This window comes from Geospiza fortis, unplaced genomic scaffold (genome assembly GCF_000277835.1).
Source record: "Geospiza fortis unplaced genomic scaffold, GeoFor_1.0 scaffold97, whole genome shotgun sequence".
Classification (NCBI taxonomy): domain Eukaryota; kingdom Metazoa; phylum Chordata; class Aves; order Passeriformes; family Thraupidae; genus Geospiza; species Geospiza fortis.
The window spans coordinates 4,246,247-4,261,647 of NW_005054343.1; the positions used below are offsets into that span (position 1 = coordinate 4,246,247).

The following is a 15,401-nucleotide window of genomic DNA, read 5'->3' on the forward strand; positions in this document are numbered from 1 at the left end:
GGTCCGGCCAATCCTGCGGCCGTAGATTGGCGGAGAGGCGGGGCTTACAGTGACGGACAGAGATAACAACCAATGGGAGAACAGCGCGATGAGCGGTGGTGAGGCGCTCTGCGTTCTCGGGCTGTGCCCGGAGAGCTGGTCTGGGGTGGCCGTCTCTCGATGGTGCTGTGCCTCAGGGAGCCCGGGACCCCGCCGGTGTGTGCAGCACCTCCTGCTCGCTGGCACCAGCACCAGCTCCAGCTCCTCTGACGGTGGCTCTTCCGTGCCCAGCTCCATGGGGGCTCAGGGGCCTCAGATCGATGTGAGCCGCACAGCGCTGTGAGGTTCGGGCGTGGGGCAGGATCGCTTTTGGCGGCCCTGCAGAGGGCAGAGCACCACGACACCCAAGGAACAGCTCTGTAAAATCCCCGCGGGCCGGCTGAAAACAGCGCTCCTCACAGCGCTCCTCGTCCTCCCCAGCCTCGCACGGCTGCTCGCTGGCTCTCAGCAGCTGGGAGAGGAAGACCTTGGTGGCACCTTCTGTATTTCCCTCGTGTTCTTCAAGGGAGTGGGGAGCTCCTGAGGAACTCCGCAGCCTCCCTGTTGCTGTGGACATTGTGTAGTGCCCGGTGTAGCCCTGCTGACACGGGGCACCCTGTTATTAACAGCAGCATTGTCATTTCCTGCTCTCTTTTCTCCTTGGCAGAGAGCACCATGGAATGTGGCTGTGGAGCTGGAAGGGGCTCTGGTAGGAGAGCACCTCTGTGGAGTCAGCAGAAAGCAAGACATTAACCTTTAGTTCCACCAGCACCACAGCTGGGGACAGGGGGAAGGCACGTCCTGCTGGAGAAGGTCTTGGCTTCATCAGTGCCAGGAAACGTGAGAACCAGAATAGAAATGAAAAGGAAGGAAGCAAACATGTACACATCGTTATGCAGTTGTGAAATGAGAGAAGATAAAGATTCAAATGCAGAGAGGAACTGAACATCAGAAAGAGCATGGGAAGAGATGCAGAGGTCCAGAGGGCAGAGCAAGAGTGATACAGAACCTCTCACTTATCATTCTTGTGGATCTTGTACCATCTTATCAGCAAATATCATGCTGGTGTTGCTGTTTCCTCATGTGGGTTGGTTTACAGATGAGACCTCAGCTTCAGCCAGGAAGTTCCACTGGCTGGTGGAGCAGAGCTCCAGTGAACACCCTTTCTTCTGGAGACACGTGGGGCTGGCTGTGTGTTCCCAACGTGGTGTGGAGGGCGATAACTGTGGATGCTGATAGAAACTAAAGGGGAGGAAATGGCAGATGGGAGGAGGTTTTGCTCTGAGTATGAAGAGGAAGAGTGGTGGCAGACAGTGGGGAGCAGCAGAGATTGCACCCACAGAGGCTGGGAGGACAGAGGGGCCTGCACCTGCTGACTGCTGCCCTTGTCCCTTTGGTGGCAAGGGTGACACAAGCTGTGTCTGATCTGATGGATATTCATGTCCCTCGTGCCAGAGGTGGTAGGGAAATACAGGGCAGTGGCAGCAAAGTGACAGGAGCTGGCATCTGGGTCCTCATGGCCAGACTGGGAGCAGGGCTCTGCAGGGCCGTGTACATCCCACAAGCAGAGCACTCTGATCAAGCCCATCCCTATGTCAAACCGCAGGTCCCTGGGGCTGGCAGGGTGTGTATGGGGGTGGCAGGGTGTGTGTGGGGGTGGCAGGGTGTGTGTGTCCCCACCTGGGCTCAGCAGGAGCACACCCGATCACCACATGGGTGTGGATATCAACCCCCATCGAGACAGCAGCGCTGCGTCCTCCAGGGGCTCCATTCCCTGGTGCAAAACCGAACAGGCTGGGGTGGCCTGGGGAGGTGGTGCTGCAGGAAGCTGGGGAAGTGGCGGGGAGCTGGGCTGGCCTTAGCAGAGTGGGAAATGGCCCTCAGCAGCTCCCGGGGCATTACTCGGGTCTCAGGGCCGAGAGCGTGTTGTCAGGATGAAACCAGAGGAGGAATCAGAGAACAGAGGAGATAAGAATTGGGCTGAGGCAAGAGAAGGGGAAGAGAAGAGGAAGCCTGTGAGCACAGAGGAAACTGCCTGGCCCAGTGGTGCAGGGGTGAGGTCCCAGCAAGGCTTCAGCTGCCCTTGCCTGAGCAGTGACCCCTCACTGCAGGGAGAGACAGAGACTCCCGGCTGATCCCACCAGGCACCCAGCACGGTCGCTGTGAGGCTCTTGGGGAGCATGGAGCCCTGGCTGGCGAACACCTTCCTGCCCCTGCTGCTCCTCACCTGGCTGCCACTTGGTGAGTCCCCCAGTGCCCTTGCCTCTGCTCTGAGCTCTTCCCTCTATGCTTATGCCTGCAGAAGGTGTGGAAAGTGCCTGCTGCTGCTTTTACCTCCCCTCTTGCATCATTCAGCCCCTCTTCTGCAGCAGCACCTTGCCATGTGCCTTGCCAAGGGGTCCCCCTTGCAGCTGTGCTTGCACAGGCTGTGAGCTCCAGGGGCTTTGAACCAGCTTTGCCTTCAGCAGCAGGGAGAGAAAACAGTTGGGGCGAAGGAAACAGACATGCTTATAAGCCTGATTATTGCAGAGTGGGGTCAGATGTGGATATTCCTTAAGACAAAACCAGCCCTCCTATAGGGTTGTTTTTTCCAGCAGGATTTGCTCACCAGATTTCAGCCACAGTTCATGTGTTGGCAGGGTTAGGTCTCATCTTGCAGTGTCTGAGCAGTCAGGTTTGAGCAGCACTGCCAGGGAGGTGAAGTGGTTTAATGTCACCTGAAATGATGGAGAACAGCAGAATGGAGGGGGTGTGAAGAAGAAAAATGATCTGGCCCAGCTCATCTTTGCCAATGTGAACAAAGCAAATGCAGGAATGTACCCATGCAGGGTGGAGAACACACAGAGCATGTCCAAGAGCAGGTGTTCTGAACTGAGCAAGGGTGGTAAGGGACAGAAATCCACCAACACCCCTTGGAGTGGAAAGAAAGGACTGAAGAGAGGTGAGAGAGGGAGGACTCAGCTGAGAATGTGTGAAGTGACTTCAGCTCAGCTCAGTGATTCTGAAATACTCCAGAGTGAGCATTATAGGCAAGATGAAGCCAGAGAGGCTGCAGAGAATCTGTTTACTGTGTTTTCTTTGCTTCTCCAGGGCTGACCATTCTCTATTCTCAATCCCCCAGTCCCACCTCATGCTCCATGAAATGGTGGAGCATGAGGCACTTCCTGCTTGGGTGCCTGTGTCCCTGTTGGAGGAGGTGCCTTCCCCCTGATCCTCACATTTTCAATCCTTCCTGAGGCACAGAGAAGTTTGTGCCCTGCACAGCATCCAGTGGCACAAGTTAACATGCAACATTTCAGCGTTGAGTGCTTAGCATGGTTAGAGTGCTTAGAATCCTTAGCAGCCAGATTTGGAAAAGATCATCAGCTGCTGCAGAAAGGGATGGTCACTTGACTGTGTCTTTCATGAGTGACATGTGGGACATGACCCTGTAAGATCATCTGTATTTCAGCTATCACTTTTGGTTTTGTTTCCTCCGGGAACAGCCAGTCAGATGGTAAAGCCAGTCACCACTGTGCAGCTCGAGATTGGTTTGGAGAATCTCACAGTGCAGGTGAAGTGGTACAATCCTGAATGTCTGCAGGGGGAGAATCAAACCAACACCGTGTTTCTGGGAGAAAACTGTATGAATTTCACCAGCTCAAGCCTGTGTGCAGCCCACACAGGAATCTGTGGTTTTGGGGTCTTCATCACAATACCAAACTCAACAGATGCTGGAAATCAAACCAACACTGTGTTTCTGGGAGAAAACTGTATGAATTTCACCAGCTCAAGCCTGTGTACAGTCTGCACAGGCATCTGTGTGTGCAGGATCTTCATCACAAGACCAAACTCGACAGATGCTGGAAACAGCACACAAGCAGCAGATCTCAGTAAGTGGCAGTGGGTCTGTTTCCATGGGGGAGATGAGTGGGCAGAGAGGGATGCTACATCCAGCACTCCTCTGGTTCTTCCATGTGTTGTTTCCCCTGAAAGCATCCTGAGAGCTGGAGGAGCCAGCCCAGCACAGCAGCTTTTGGTAGATTCATCCCACCATGGGATGGGGGGACAGAGCTGGGGGGACAGACCATGGGGCTGCCGGGCCATTGGTTCCTTCCTATGACCTGCCAGATTCTCCAACTGCAGCACATCAGCCAAATACTGACATGGCTGGAGCTGTGGTGGCAGGAGACGGACAGCCAGGACTGTGGCTCCAGCCTCCTGCTCCAAAGCAGAGCAGGGTGCAGGGTTCTCTGCCTCTGGACAGTCTCTCACTCATGTTTCTGCCTTTCAGGCTGTGGCTGTGCTGGACCTCAGACTGATGTCACAGGCAAGATCTGGACAGGTGTGTCCCCACAGTCCCCTGGCTGCAAGAGTGGAGGGCAGGAGAAATCCTCAGGGAAAAAGAGGGAGGAGCAGTAAGGGAGAAAACAGACAGATATTTTCCCAGGATTGGGTGGGAGCCAGTGCCAAACTGGGGTAGGCACCAGTGGATCAAAGGCTGTGATGCTGGGAAGGGGCTCTGATGCTCCAACTACCCCCTGGATGAGTTTGGAGACCATTCCCCACTGGGTTTTGTCAGCACCCTGAAGCTGTAGAGGGTTCAGGGTCTGGAAGGCCAAGTCTGGGAAGAAACTGGCCATGAAGGAGGCAATGGCAGCAATGTCCCTGCAGGGGGGATAGATGGATGGTGGTTCACGAGTGCCTCTGTGGTGTTGTGTGTGCAGGACTCAACCTCCTTCTGTGCATCCTCCTTGGATTAGCAGTCGGGACGCTCCTTTACATGCCCATAATTGGCTTCCTGCTGTGGCAGTGCAGAAGGAACAGAACAGGTTGGCATTTCTTCCTCAGCTGCTGGTCTGGACAAAGTCAGGCTTGGGAGATCTTTGTCCATCTTTGACATCCTACTGCTCTTGCTTGCTCTGTGTTCCCTTCACAAGTCCTCCTGAACCAGCTGTCCCAGTGTGGTGAGAAGGTTCACCCCGCTCCTTTCCTTCTGGCCAGTTGCTAGTGGGAGTCTGGTTATGGCATAACCTGTTGTGTGATTGAAACAGGTCTTGCATATCCAGAAGTGTCCATCTCAGAGCTCTTCTCCAGCCCCTCCAAGGGCTTTTAAGCCCTTGCCACCCCCTGCAACCATTTGACCATCTTCAGAACCACAGAGCTGCAGTGCCTCATCCTCTCCCACAACAAAAGCAGGACCAATGCAGATGTTTGCTTCATTCTTTCATTATCTTTTTAATTTAAAATAATGATCATTGTCACTGTTTTAACTACTATTTAAACTAGGTTTCCTTTTCCAGGAGAGCTCATGAGCGAGGAAGTGGCAGAGGAGAATCAAGTCAGTATGGTAAGCTGGGGAAGCTTTCCACGTATTGCTTCCTCCTCCCTGTCAAAAAAAGCATTGTTGAATACCCACTTGAAGGATTTCATGGTAAAATCAGCTTTGCTTTCTGAAAACATGGTCCTAAACACTTATTAATTTCTATTAAATAAGGGCTTATGAGTGTTTGAGTAGGTGGCACTTCTGAGCAATCTGGGTAATGCTTGGGCAGCACAAAGAGTTGTGCCAGTGGAAATATGTTAGCATGGGAGACACAGAAAGAAAAACCAAGGCTCTACTCATTGCTGTCTCTCTGCAGGCAGCCCCGGTGACAGGAACTGAGGATCTGACCTATGCCAACCTGAAATTTGAAAAGAAGGGGACAGGATCTGCCTCCTCCAATGTCATTTACACTGAGATCAAGCCATTGCAACAGAAGCAGAGTGGTGGGGATGGCAGTGCCGCCAACACGGAGGTGGATGTCTCCCCCAAGGAAGAGGACAAGTGAGGGAGCTGAGCAGCTGATTGTCCACCTGTTGGGGTCTTTCTCCTCAAAAACTAGATGTTAGCTCATACAGCAGTGCAGTCTTGGGGACCAAAGACACCTATTACCCCTGAGTGGCTGCAGAGCCCTGCTTTATGTTCCCCTGGAAGAAGCCATGTGAGGACAGGGCTCTTGAGCCCATTTTCCCCTTGCCTTCTGCAGCTCCAAGCACTGCCAAGCCTCAGCAATTATTTTCACTGTCTCCAGTTGCTGACAGGCTCCTCTTGCTGCTTGTTCCATGCTCAGGAATGACACTGTACACTGTGTGGCCAGCATGGTGTTCAGGAAGAGCTTGGTCCTGGATGTGCTGGGTGGCACATGCTGGCCATCCAGAGAAGTCCTGGATCAATATTCTGGATTTTCTCTGGAGCAGGCACCTGCTGTGATGTAGGCTGACCTTTGTTTCATTCACTCACTTGAAACACAAGGGGCAAGGATGGAAAAGCATTGCTTGCTTCACAGAGGTGCTGCTGCAGTGATGCACATGGATCTGCTTTGTACTGGGAGCAGCTGGGTGTTTCTGCTGGTTTGGTGGTGAATAACCTTCTTGTGGATAGAACACTCTCTTTTGTGCCCTTTTATTGATAATGTTGTGTTTATTGTGAGTTTTTCAGTAAAATTATCATTCCTACATGTGGTCTCACCTGGTGTTTCCTCTGCTGTTGGAAGAGGAGCAGCTTGAGTGCAGTTAACTATTGAAATCAGCACATAGCTCTAGTGATTTAGTGTTACAGCCACAACAGATGCTGGGGCTCAGAGATGACCCCAAAAAGATAGTCCAGATCTTCTGAGTTATTCTCAGAGCATATGATCCAGCTTGAGCAGATATCCAACCAATAAACAACCCACCTCATCAGCTCCTCTGCCAGGCATGGCATCATCAGCACCTGCATGACCAGGTTCCATTCAAAGCCTAGTGACATAAACACCTGCACAAGCTTGGCAATGATGGGGTAACTGTTGCAAACATCTTTTTTCTGACCTAAAAGGATCCCATGATTCTCTACAACCAGGCTGGGTGGCCCTTGGGCTGGACCAGCACAGCCCTTCTCTTGTGTCTCTAGCATAAAATTACTTATATTGTTATTTTAAGGAGAAAAGGGTGTTAAAAACCCTTTAACTAAAAGGGACAGATTGCTCATGAATTCAAGAAGAGCTGAGCCAGACACCTGAGACTTGTACTAACAACCTTGGTAGCCACTTATTTGCTGAGGGAAGGAGGGGAAGTTTCAGAGGAGGCAAATATAGCTGCAGAGTTCTTCAGAATCCCACTGGTCAAAACACAAGGCCATGAGGAAAACCACAAAGGACATGAGCAGAATGACATGCTTGTTAAATTGCAGAGGCAAAATTGGAAAGCTGAGATGCAAATCAAATTAAGACTAACAAGGGCTGCCAGAGGCTCTGCATTTGCTTAACTGCCTTAAAAAGAAGTGGAGAGAAAAACATGGCTCACTGCTTCACCAGGAGAGTTATTGATCAATGAAATGGAGGAAGCTGGGACATTGATGGTGCTGCATTTGCATCCTCCTTTATGCCCAAGGTTAGTGGGGAATCAGATCTGGGACAGCATTTTTAACAGGGAACCAGGCAAGAAGCCATGAAATAGCCTTGGAGCAGCAACAGCAGTGACAAGGGGCAGGGAAAGGCAGCCAGGGCTGCTGGAGGAACTCGCTGAGGCAACCTCTCCAGTGCAGGCAGGAAGGGTGGGGGCAGTCTTTGCCCATTGGCTATTTTTAAAAAGGTGAAGCAGCTACTATGACCAGAGCTGAGCCTCCAAATTTCACTTCTCAGAAAGGTGCTATCACAAGCAGTTGAGGAACTGTGTGAAGGTAAAACAATAATAAACACAATGCTCTCCTTGTCCCGAACTCCTCCATATGGAGAGGGCTCCTTGTCCCTGTGTGCACCCAAGGCAGGTGGGTGGAACATCCACAATGGGTTTTCATGCCAGGAGCACAGAGTGTGTCCTTGCTGGCCCCCAAGCTCTGCTGGCCATAAAAAGGAAGGCTGGCTCATCCAGAGAAACAGAAGTGCTGCTTCTCCCAGTTTGGGCAAGGGGAAAGTGGAATTGAGGGTAAGGGCTGCCTATATCAGAGACTTCATAAAGAGATCTGATCTTCTACTACCAGTGAGGCTGAGAAAAGGTAATATAACCCCCAAAGGCTGTAAGTGTGCAGAGGCTTTTACCCATTTCCTTCTCACATCATCACTAGCTTCAAGTTGGTAGGACAGGTGGTTAATCACACAAATCCTGTCTCCTTGGGAGCTGTTCTCACTGATGACAGAAGCAGGGACTGGGGAGGAGTGAAAGAGGGGTCTGGGAAAGCTGTGCTCTAGAAGGAAGGAGCTTCAATCCCACCAGTGACAGCCTGGGGCAGTGCAATCACTGGGGCAGTGATTCCCAGAGCAGCATCTGAGCAGTCAGAAAGGTGTTTTCTTAAGTTTCCCTAACATCTGTGGTTTTCCAGTGCATACCACATATTCAAGTCAAGTTTTCAGAGGAACAATTTATGGAGAATGCAACCTAACACTTGGACAGTTTAAGAAATCGCTGAGAGGCTGAGTAGAAGGAGAGACACTTAGAATACCACTAATACCAGCCTTAAAACAAAGGCTTTACTATTGGTCACTTTTATTTCAAGAACAGAACAGCCTTTCATCCCAGCCCTCTCCATGAGTTTAGTAACTCAGGTAGCACACAAGAAGAAGTCACATCCTCTAGAGCAAGAGCTCCAAACAAAGCAGTCCCCACTGAGACACTGAATGTGGGCCTTCCTCCTCCCCCTCCCTAGGTGAAAAGCAAGCCCAGCACCAAATGTGAACAGCACCCTGATCCCACACCTGCAGGATGCTTCACTAGTAGTAACTACACAAATAAATAGTATCTCATGGAGAGGGCGCAGAGGGCCACCACAGATCATCTAGAAATTAAGTTATTGCTATGTTCTTATGTATTTGACACTGCAGGTAACTCACTTGGGTAACCACCAAGAGAGGTGATAGTCTCAGACTGCCCTTGTGTTATCAGCTCATGTTGAACTGAAAGCTGTGGGGAGACAAGACAGATCTTGTTTCATCAGCTCCCTGCCTTAAAGGCAGGAGCTCTTGGTGGGACTGAATCTCTGTCATTTTGCTGAAAACAGCTGGGGGAAGGGGCTCCCAGAACACCTGGAAATTCATCATGCCTGCCAGCCTTTCCCATGCACACTGCTAAGAGTACATAATGCTGAGGGTACTCCCTGCTCCTGACTGGACACAGGAGCTGCTGAAACATCTCCACATATGGGACTGCAGGTTGAAACTTCAAAGAGAGCAGGAGCCCATCGCCCCGGGGGCTGAGCCAGAGCTGCTGATTCACCAGGGACAATCAGGACTAATTAGAGCTGTAGGGCATGGGAGATGCCACAGGCACACAAGGACACCCTGACACGTGACTGTACTTCCCTCTGCTAGTGGGACACGCTGTGACGGCCAGCGTCCAGGATCGAGTCAGGTCAGCCAAAAGAAGGTGTCACATGAAGTCTAATACATGACTTGTCACCAGAGGATCAGGTAGCCCAAGGCTGGAGACAAGTGGTGAGCTCACAGCAGTGTCAGTGCCCGCAGTGTCCCTCCCCATATGGAGTACTGGCTGGAGAGCATGAGTTTGAGAGGATGAGGACTGCAGGAAGAACCTCAGAGTGATGGAAAAGCAGCAGAGTCCTTGGCAGGACATGTCTTTGTTAGGCATCGTGCAGCTGGTTCTCTGGCAGGAGAATCTTCTCCCCAGGCTTGAAGGCAGGCATCCCCAGGTAAGGGCAGCTGGCACAACGGAATGCATCCCCCAGGTAGCACTGGCAAGGGAAAGAAAAGCACTGTCTGTAATCAGGTGCCACCTTCAGGTCTCTTCCCCTGTGATATGGTTTCTCCAGGTCAAGAGGTGTCATGCTCCTCAGCATCTATGAGCACAGAAACTGCTTCCCTTCTACCCCCTTCTCAACACACCTGGTTAGTGTGGATGGCAGAGCCGTGCAGGCTCACACAGAAATGAGTCTCCACCCCACTTGGTGTGCCCAGGCTGGGGCAGCCCCCTGAGCTCCCACAGGGCAATCCTCCCTGGGCAGGTCCCTGGTTAGGCCATGAGCAGAGGGAAAGGGTCACTGCTCACTCTGACTGCCCCAGGGAGTCAGAACAGCATGTGCTGGTACAGAGCACATGGGCACAGGGCAAAGGCTGAAGCTCTGCAGAAGCTGCACAGGCAGTGTGTGGAAGCAGTGATCCAGCTCAGGCTGCAGTGACTAGGAAACACAATTCTTACACAGAGATCATCTACTGTAAACCATGGTATAAACACAAAAATTACTAATTACATTTCCACAGGCAGATTTAGGTTGTGAGCCCTTCTTCTCCTGTTCCAGTTCTTCAGCCAGGCCACATGTGCTGTAAGAAAAACAAAGAAGTCACCTGCATCTTTCTGCTTAAAGGTCATGAGACATCAACACTTGTGCCAGCCCTCCTCACATGCAACAGCCCTCACTCTGTCACACCACACAGCTGACTCTGGACTCACACTCCTCACTTTGCTCTTCAACACCACAGTTTGTATAACAAGTGTTGAAACACTCCTCAAGTTTAAACTGAGTGGGAAATGACACTACAGCACTTGCTACATGTGCTGTTTCTCCTTGCAAGGTGAGAAACCAGGGTTTTAGGCAAGCTGCACAAGCTATGCAGTCACCTCCAAGATGGCTGTTGATAATATACACCATCGTGGTAATTTGTAGCTGTCACAGGTCAATTCTCACTGTATTTGGATTTACGTTCCAATAATTAAGATAAGAAAGAACAAGAACTAAGAGAATTAGGCTCTGAAGAACAGCAAATTGCCTACAATATTTTTTAAATCCCTCCAACTCTTAAGAGTTTAATGCTGGAGTTGAAAAGTTCATTGAGACATGAATTCCAGCACTGACCAGTTCTTGCAGGCTTTCTTTTTGCCCTTTTCATTGCAGGATGGAGCTCTGAGGGACGATGGATCTGGCTTTTTCAAATCCTCTGAATCCAACAGCTCATCAGAGTCCAAAAGATCCTGAAAACACACCATGGGAGACAAAATGCAGGAATTAGACTTTTCAGTAGGGAATGACACTGGTGAGTTACATTCAAAGAAATGGTACTATCTGTACACTGGCATTAAAGTGCTGCAGCTCTGCTCTCTTATCCCTGTCTTCTCTCTGCCCTCACCACATCACTGAGCTCTCCAGACCCCATGAAGGAGATGAGCTATTTTGCCCCAGGGAGGTTTTTCTACCTCTGAAGTTGTAAAGCTTCCTAAGAGGCATGACTGAAAGTATTTAGAAGAGGAAATAATGGACAGAGAGGAGGAACAGCAAAGCCTCACAATGAAAACCATCTTTTCTTACTTACCATCTCTTCATCATTCATATCATTGGCAGACAGTGTCCACAGCTTGGCAGCAGTTGGGTCCACACGGGGTTTTGCTGGAGCCAAAACAAAGGAAGAAATAGTAATTATTCCAGCCTTTGCCCCATTTACTCCAAAAAAATAAGAGTTCAAGCAACTTTGGAAAGCCCCATTTCATAGCTTTTCACTGTAGCACTCCCTACTTGGGAACTGTCTCCCTGTTGCAAGTGATGCCTTGTGAGAGCCAGGTGTTCAGCATGCACCACTCCTTACCTGAAGGACCAGGTTTCTTGGCAAAGGAAAGTTTGAGCTGACTTGAGGATCCCACTTCGAAATTGGGCTTCCTGCCTTCTATCTGAACAATGAGAAGGTCATTGCCTTGGTAACCCAGATGTTCTCCAACAGACTGGGCCTCCTCTGGGGTCAGTGCTTCCTTTTGCAGCTGCCAAGAAAGATTTTAGGTTAACCTTATGCAGAACCCTTTATTTTAACACCAAGCCCAGCATTCCAGTGAACAGATAGTCAGTATTTTCAATCCTAAAGAAAACCACTATGCTGACTATCTAAAGTTTGTGCCAGGCAGTGGCCATGCACATTTACTAGGGTAGCTAAAACCCTCATCACCCAACAAATCCCCTGGTAACTGCCCGAGGGCATTTCTGGAAATGGTAAACACATCCCTACCTCCTTCACTTCCACCAACCCAGAGAGAGTCAGAGTAGTGAGAAGCTTGGCTGCTGTCTTGATTTTGGTATTGTTTCCTGCAAGACACAAAAGCAGAGAGTAGGAGAAGGCAAGAACAAGAATACAGCTCACTGAGAAACCTGAAAGAGCAAGAACTTTAGAGGGAAGAACTCGAGCCAAACTTCTGCACCAAAATTGGGCCTTTTCTAGTCAACAGAACAAACCAGAAAAAGCAGCAGCAGCTTGTTCATTAGAGTAACAGTGTGGGGTCACAAAGCCATTCTGGCTCCGAATATGTTCTATATATGCCAAAACATTTCTCAATCCAATCAACACCCATCAAAAAAAGATTTCAACAAATCCCCAAACCCCACACAAACTCCCTCCCCAACATTTTTACCTATTAAACTACTCATGAAGTTTTCAAAACATGGACTCCTAAATGAACACACTACATAAAGAAATCAACTTGTGTTTGCCTTCTCATGGCTTCTCCAGCTGTCCCATGGCAGGTGCTCTGGCTTTTCTCCTAAAACTCAGTCCAAAGACTTTTAACCTTTTCTGGATAATTATTTCTCAATGGACTTCTGAGGCAATCTCTTCAGCATCTGTCACCTGTTTTTAAAACCATATCAGAAGCTCCTCAGAAACACAACATCTGCAACTACTTAACACTGCACCCTGAGGAGAAAACAGCGGTCATTGAAGCTTTTCAGTGTAGTTTAGGAACAAGCCCATCCAGCATTTTTGATAGGAGAGTGACTGCAAACATCTCTGATGGATACCAGCATAAGCACAGGATAAAAACCTTGTGATTTGAGTTAGTGTGTCAGGAGAATGAAAATCTCTCAACGTTGATCGGGGTTCCTGTCCTTTCTATTTCAGCCTAATCCTCACGAGAAATGCTATGCTGCCATGGAAGCAAGAGTCTCTCACCTGACTCTGGAACCACTGGTTCTTTCAGGAGGACACGGCCCCCTGGCTTAAGTATCCGAGCTACTTCTGCCAGGAGCTCCACACTGTGCTGTGCTGCACTGCCTGGTACCATGCCAGAGAGGATTACATCAAAACTGGACTTCCTGTGAGCCGCTGGGAAGAAAGAGCAAGATGGTACCATTGAACATGTACACACAGCTTAAAACACCAGTTCCACCTCCCTCATCCCTCATGCTTGAGTACAACAGTAGGAACTGATTAAAGACACCAAGCTTAGAAGCACAGCCAAGGTGCATCACTTCTCCTGCTGTACTGCCCAGGTAAGAAGGAGCAGCAGGTGCTGACAATGTTCTGAGTGCTGACTCCCAAAGTGGGAAGGCGTTGGTTCACACAGCAGCAGAACCCTCTCCCTTTTAAGGAAACAGTGAAAAATCAAGCTCATTCTTACACAGAGGCAGCTGGTTAACATTTTCCACAGAGATATGATTATCAGCTCCCACCAGTGCCTGGACTTTATCCACCAAATCCTTCAGGGCTTCGACGGGCGAGGAGCTGTCCCAGATGATGGCCACGCGCTGGCCTGGAGCCAATCCGTACTCGCCCATTTCAGCAGCAGCAAACCTGGCAGGGCTGGGGGAGACAGGGCAAGGGTAAGTGCACAAACCGCTGTGGACTGTGACTTAATCAGCTGGGGAGTTGTTTTAAAAAGCAGGGGTAATTTTCTGAAAATGGGCAATACAAAGTTCCCACAATCTGAACGTTAGCAGGACATGAAGAAAGAGCTACACTTCAGGGCATAATTCAGTTTCTCTCCAGTTCATTGCTGGGAGATTGCAAGCCATGCTTTAAAGAAATCAACAAAATAACAAAAAAATCTCACCTGCTTTCCTTAAAAATCTGAATAAGACAAACACAGGATTTCTGGATTTCCTGAGCAGTGACAGCTATTTGACATTAAACACTGCCTTGTGTCTCCTACTTCAAACAGCACCTAGCAGAGTTTATTTATGCAGCACATGAGAAGAAAAAAGTAACTTTCAGCATTCCCAGCATTCCAGATTGAGCCTCTTCCCACCGTTATGATTGGTGGCACTGGGTGAGCAAATTACAGGGAGGGAGGAGCAGAACAGAATGTGCAGTGACAGTTTGGAGAAAGCTGTCTCCACTGATCTTTTATATGAGACTGTATTCCTTGTATGGCAATAGTATCCCATCATCACCTGTTCTCAGAGCAGCACCAGCTACTGAACCCCATGACCTCCCCTCTTTCCTCTATCCAACACAAACTTATTTTCTTCCTAATGTAACGCAACTAGAGAACAGAGAGCACTGCTGACCAGAACAGTTGCCCAGTTTATTTTCAACTACCTGGAAACAACACACCTATTTCTGGAGAGACAGCTGTAAGCAAGGTCTGTACCAGGAATTGCTACATCACACATCCTGGGCAATGCCTTGCTGCCACCACATTGTCACTGAAGCACAGCTCATGGATACGCTGTACCAAATTTAACTGCGGTGAGGTGGGCAGTGGATTTTGACCCACGGTTCCTCTGGCTCTGTGTGTTGTGAACTCCCCCTCCCTCCTGGAAACTGCCAGCAAGTTCAGAATGGGACAATCTGTGCCTTTTCTGAGCTACTGTGGTAGGAATTCACACTAAAACAACCACAATACCAACCCAAGTATGGAACATACACCTTGGATGTACACTGCAGGTTGTGACATCTCACAGCTGGTTTTGCATGTGTGACACAAGCTAAGCAGTCACAGCAGACAGTAACATCTGTAATCACACATATTAATCCCATTAAAAAGTCACCTTTCCCAAGAAGAAGGCTGAAAATCTCAAAAGACACCTAGGCTGCTAGGCTAAGGTGGGAGAGATAAATCCGAAGTCACAGCTTCCTCTCTGAACACCAGGTGATGACCTTGCAAGATCAGTCAGAGCCCAAATTGCATCAACAGCAACTTCACCTCCCTGAGATGCGGCGAGGAGGCCGCGGAGGAGGGGCCCTTATCTCCATGTCACACACATTTAACAGTCCCTGAGGAACAGGCCAAGGAAAGGGGTTAAACAATAGCGCAGGTTCCGCTTCGGTAGATTAGAAAGCTGCTGTGGTGGAATGGGATGATCCTGACAGTCCTTTCCAACCCAAACCACTCCACGGCTGTAAACTGCGGCCTCGTGACGCAGCACAGCCAGATTCCAGCGGGCTCGGGACGCTCGGGCTTCCAGCGGGCCCGGAAATGCTCCGGCGGCCCGGGACGCTCCGGCGGCGCAAGGCCGCGGGCCGTACAGCGGGTGCGCATTGAAGCGCAGGGGGAACGGGCGCACTAAACCTCTCGGTCACCGAGCAGGGACGGTTCAGCGGCAGCAAGGACAGCAAACGTGAGGAAATTTCGTGAGGGAATTACTTAAGCACAAACACACACATAGCACACACCCCTCACCCCCAGCGCTTCAGACGAGGTCTCAGAGAATATTTTTAAGGGGGAAAAGGGGCAGAGCA

The 15,401-nt window shown here is 50.0% G+C and overlaps 3 protein-coding genes across 3 annotated transcripts in view; 2 read left to right on the forward strand and 1 right to left on the reverse strand.

Annotated features, from left to right (window-relative positions):
* The first annotated feature begins 3,511 nt into the window (after positions 1 to 3,511).
* LOC115948036 lies at positions 3,512 to 6,180 on the forward strand. Its single transcript, XM_031058404.1, has 5 exons — positions 3,512 to 3,890; positions 4,292 to 4,342; positions 4,725 to 4,829; positions 5,301 to 5,347; positions 5,640 to 6,180. The coding sequence occupies exons 1-5, from the start codon at positions 3,512 to 3,514 to the stop codon at positions 5,826 to 5,828; spliced, it is 771 nt and encodes a 256-aa protein (XP_030914264.1). The 3' UTR covers positions 5,829 to 6,180.
* A 2,215-nt stretch (positions 6,181 to 8,395) lies between these two features.
* CIAPIN1 (cytokine induced apoptosis inhibitor 1) lies at positions 8,396 to 15,394 on the reverse strand. The gene is made up of 9 exons (XM_031058438.1): positions 15,343 to 15,394; positions 13,339 to 13,520; positions 12,891 to 13,043; positions 11,955 to 12,031; positions 11,544 to 11,712; positions 11,274 to 11,347; positions 10,820 to 10,935; positions 10,217 to 10,286; positions 8,396 to 9,700 (listed from the first exon to the last, which is right to left on the reverse strand). The coding sequence occupies exons 2-9, from the start codon at positions 13,493 to 13,495 to the stop codon at positions 9,590 to 9,592; spliced, it is 927 nt and encodes a 308-aa protein (XP_030914298.1). The 5' UTR covers positions 13,496 to 13,520; positions 15,343 to 15,394; the 3' UTR covers positions 8,396 to 9,589.
* COQ9 (coenzyme Q9) overlaps positions 15,020 to 15,401 on the forward strand; it is a 7,272-nt gene continuing 6,890 nt past the window's right edge. The window contains exons 1-2 of the mRNA XM_031058405.1: positions 15,020 to 15,193; positions 15,250 to 15,280. Of these exons, the coding sequence (XP_030914265.1) occupies positions 15,020 to 15,193; positions 15,250 to 15,280 (205 nt within the window). The remainder of the gene's footprint in view (positions 15,194 to 15,249; positions 15,281 to 15,401) is intronic.

Excerpts from the sequence above, each read along its gene's own strand:
- LOC115948036 (XM_031058404.1), top strand. The coding sequence starts at position 3,512 with ATGGTAAAGCCAGTCACCACTGTGCAGCTCGAGATTGGTTTGGAGAAT. Across the intron at positions 4,830-5,300 it reads GTGCAGAAGGAACAGAACAG|GAGAGCTCATGAGCGAGGAA; the intron begins GTTGGCATTTCT and ends TTCCTTTTCCAG. Across the intron at positions 5,348-5,639 it reads AGGAGAATCAAGTCAGTATG|GCAGCCCCGGTGACAGGAAC; the intron begins GTAAGCTGGGGA and ends GTCTCTCTGCAG.
- CIAPIN1 (XM_031058438.1), bottom strand. The coding sequence starts at position 13,495 with ATGGGCGAGTACGGATTGGCTCCAGGCCAGCGCGTGGCCATCATCTGG. Across the intron at positions 13,044-13,338 it reads TGTTAACCAGCTGCCTCTGT|CGGCTCACAGGAAGTCCAGT; the intron begins GTAAGAATGAGC and ends CTTTCTTCCCAG. Across the intron at positions 11,348-11,543 it reads CAAGAAACCTGGTCCTTCAG|CAAAACCCCGTGTGGACCCA; the intron begins GTAAGGAGTGGT and ends TTTTGGCTCCAG.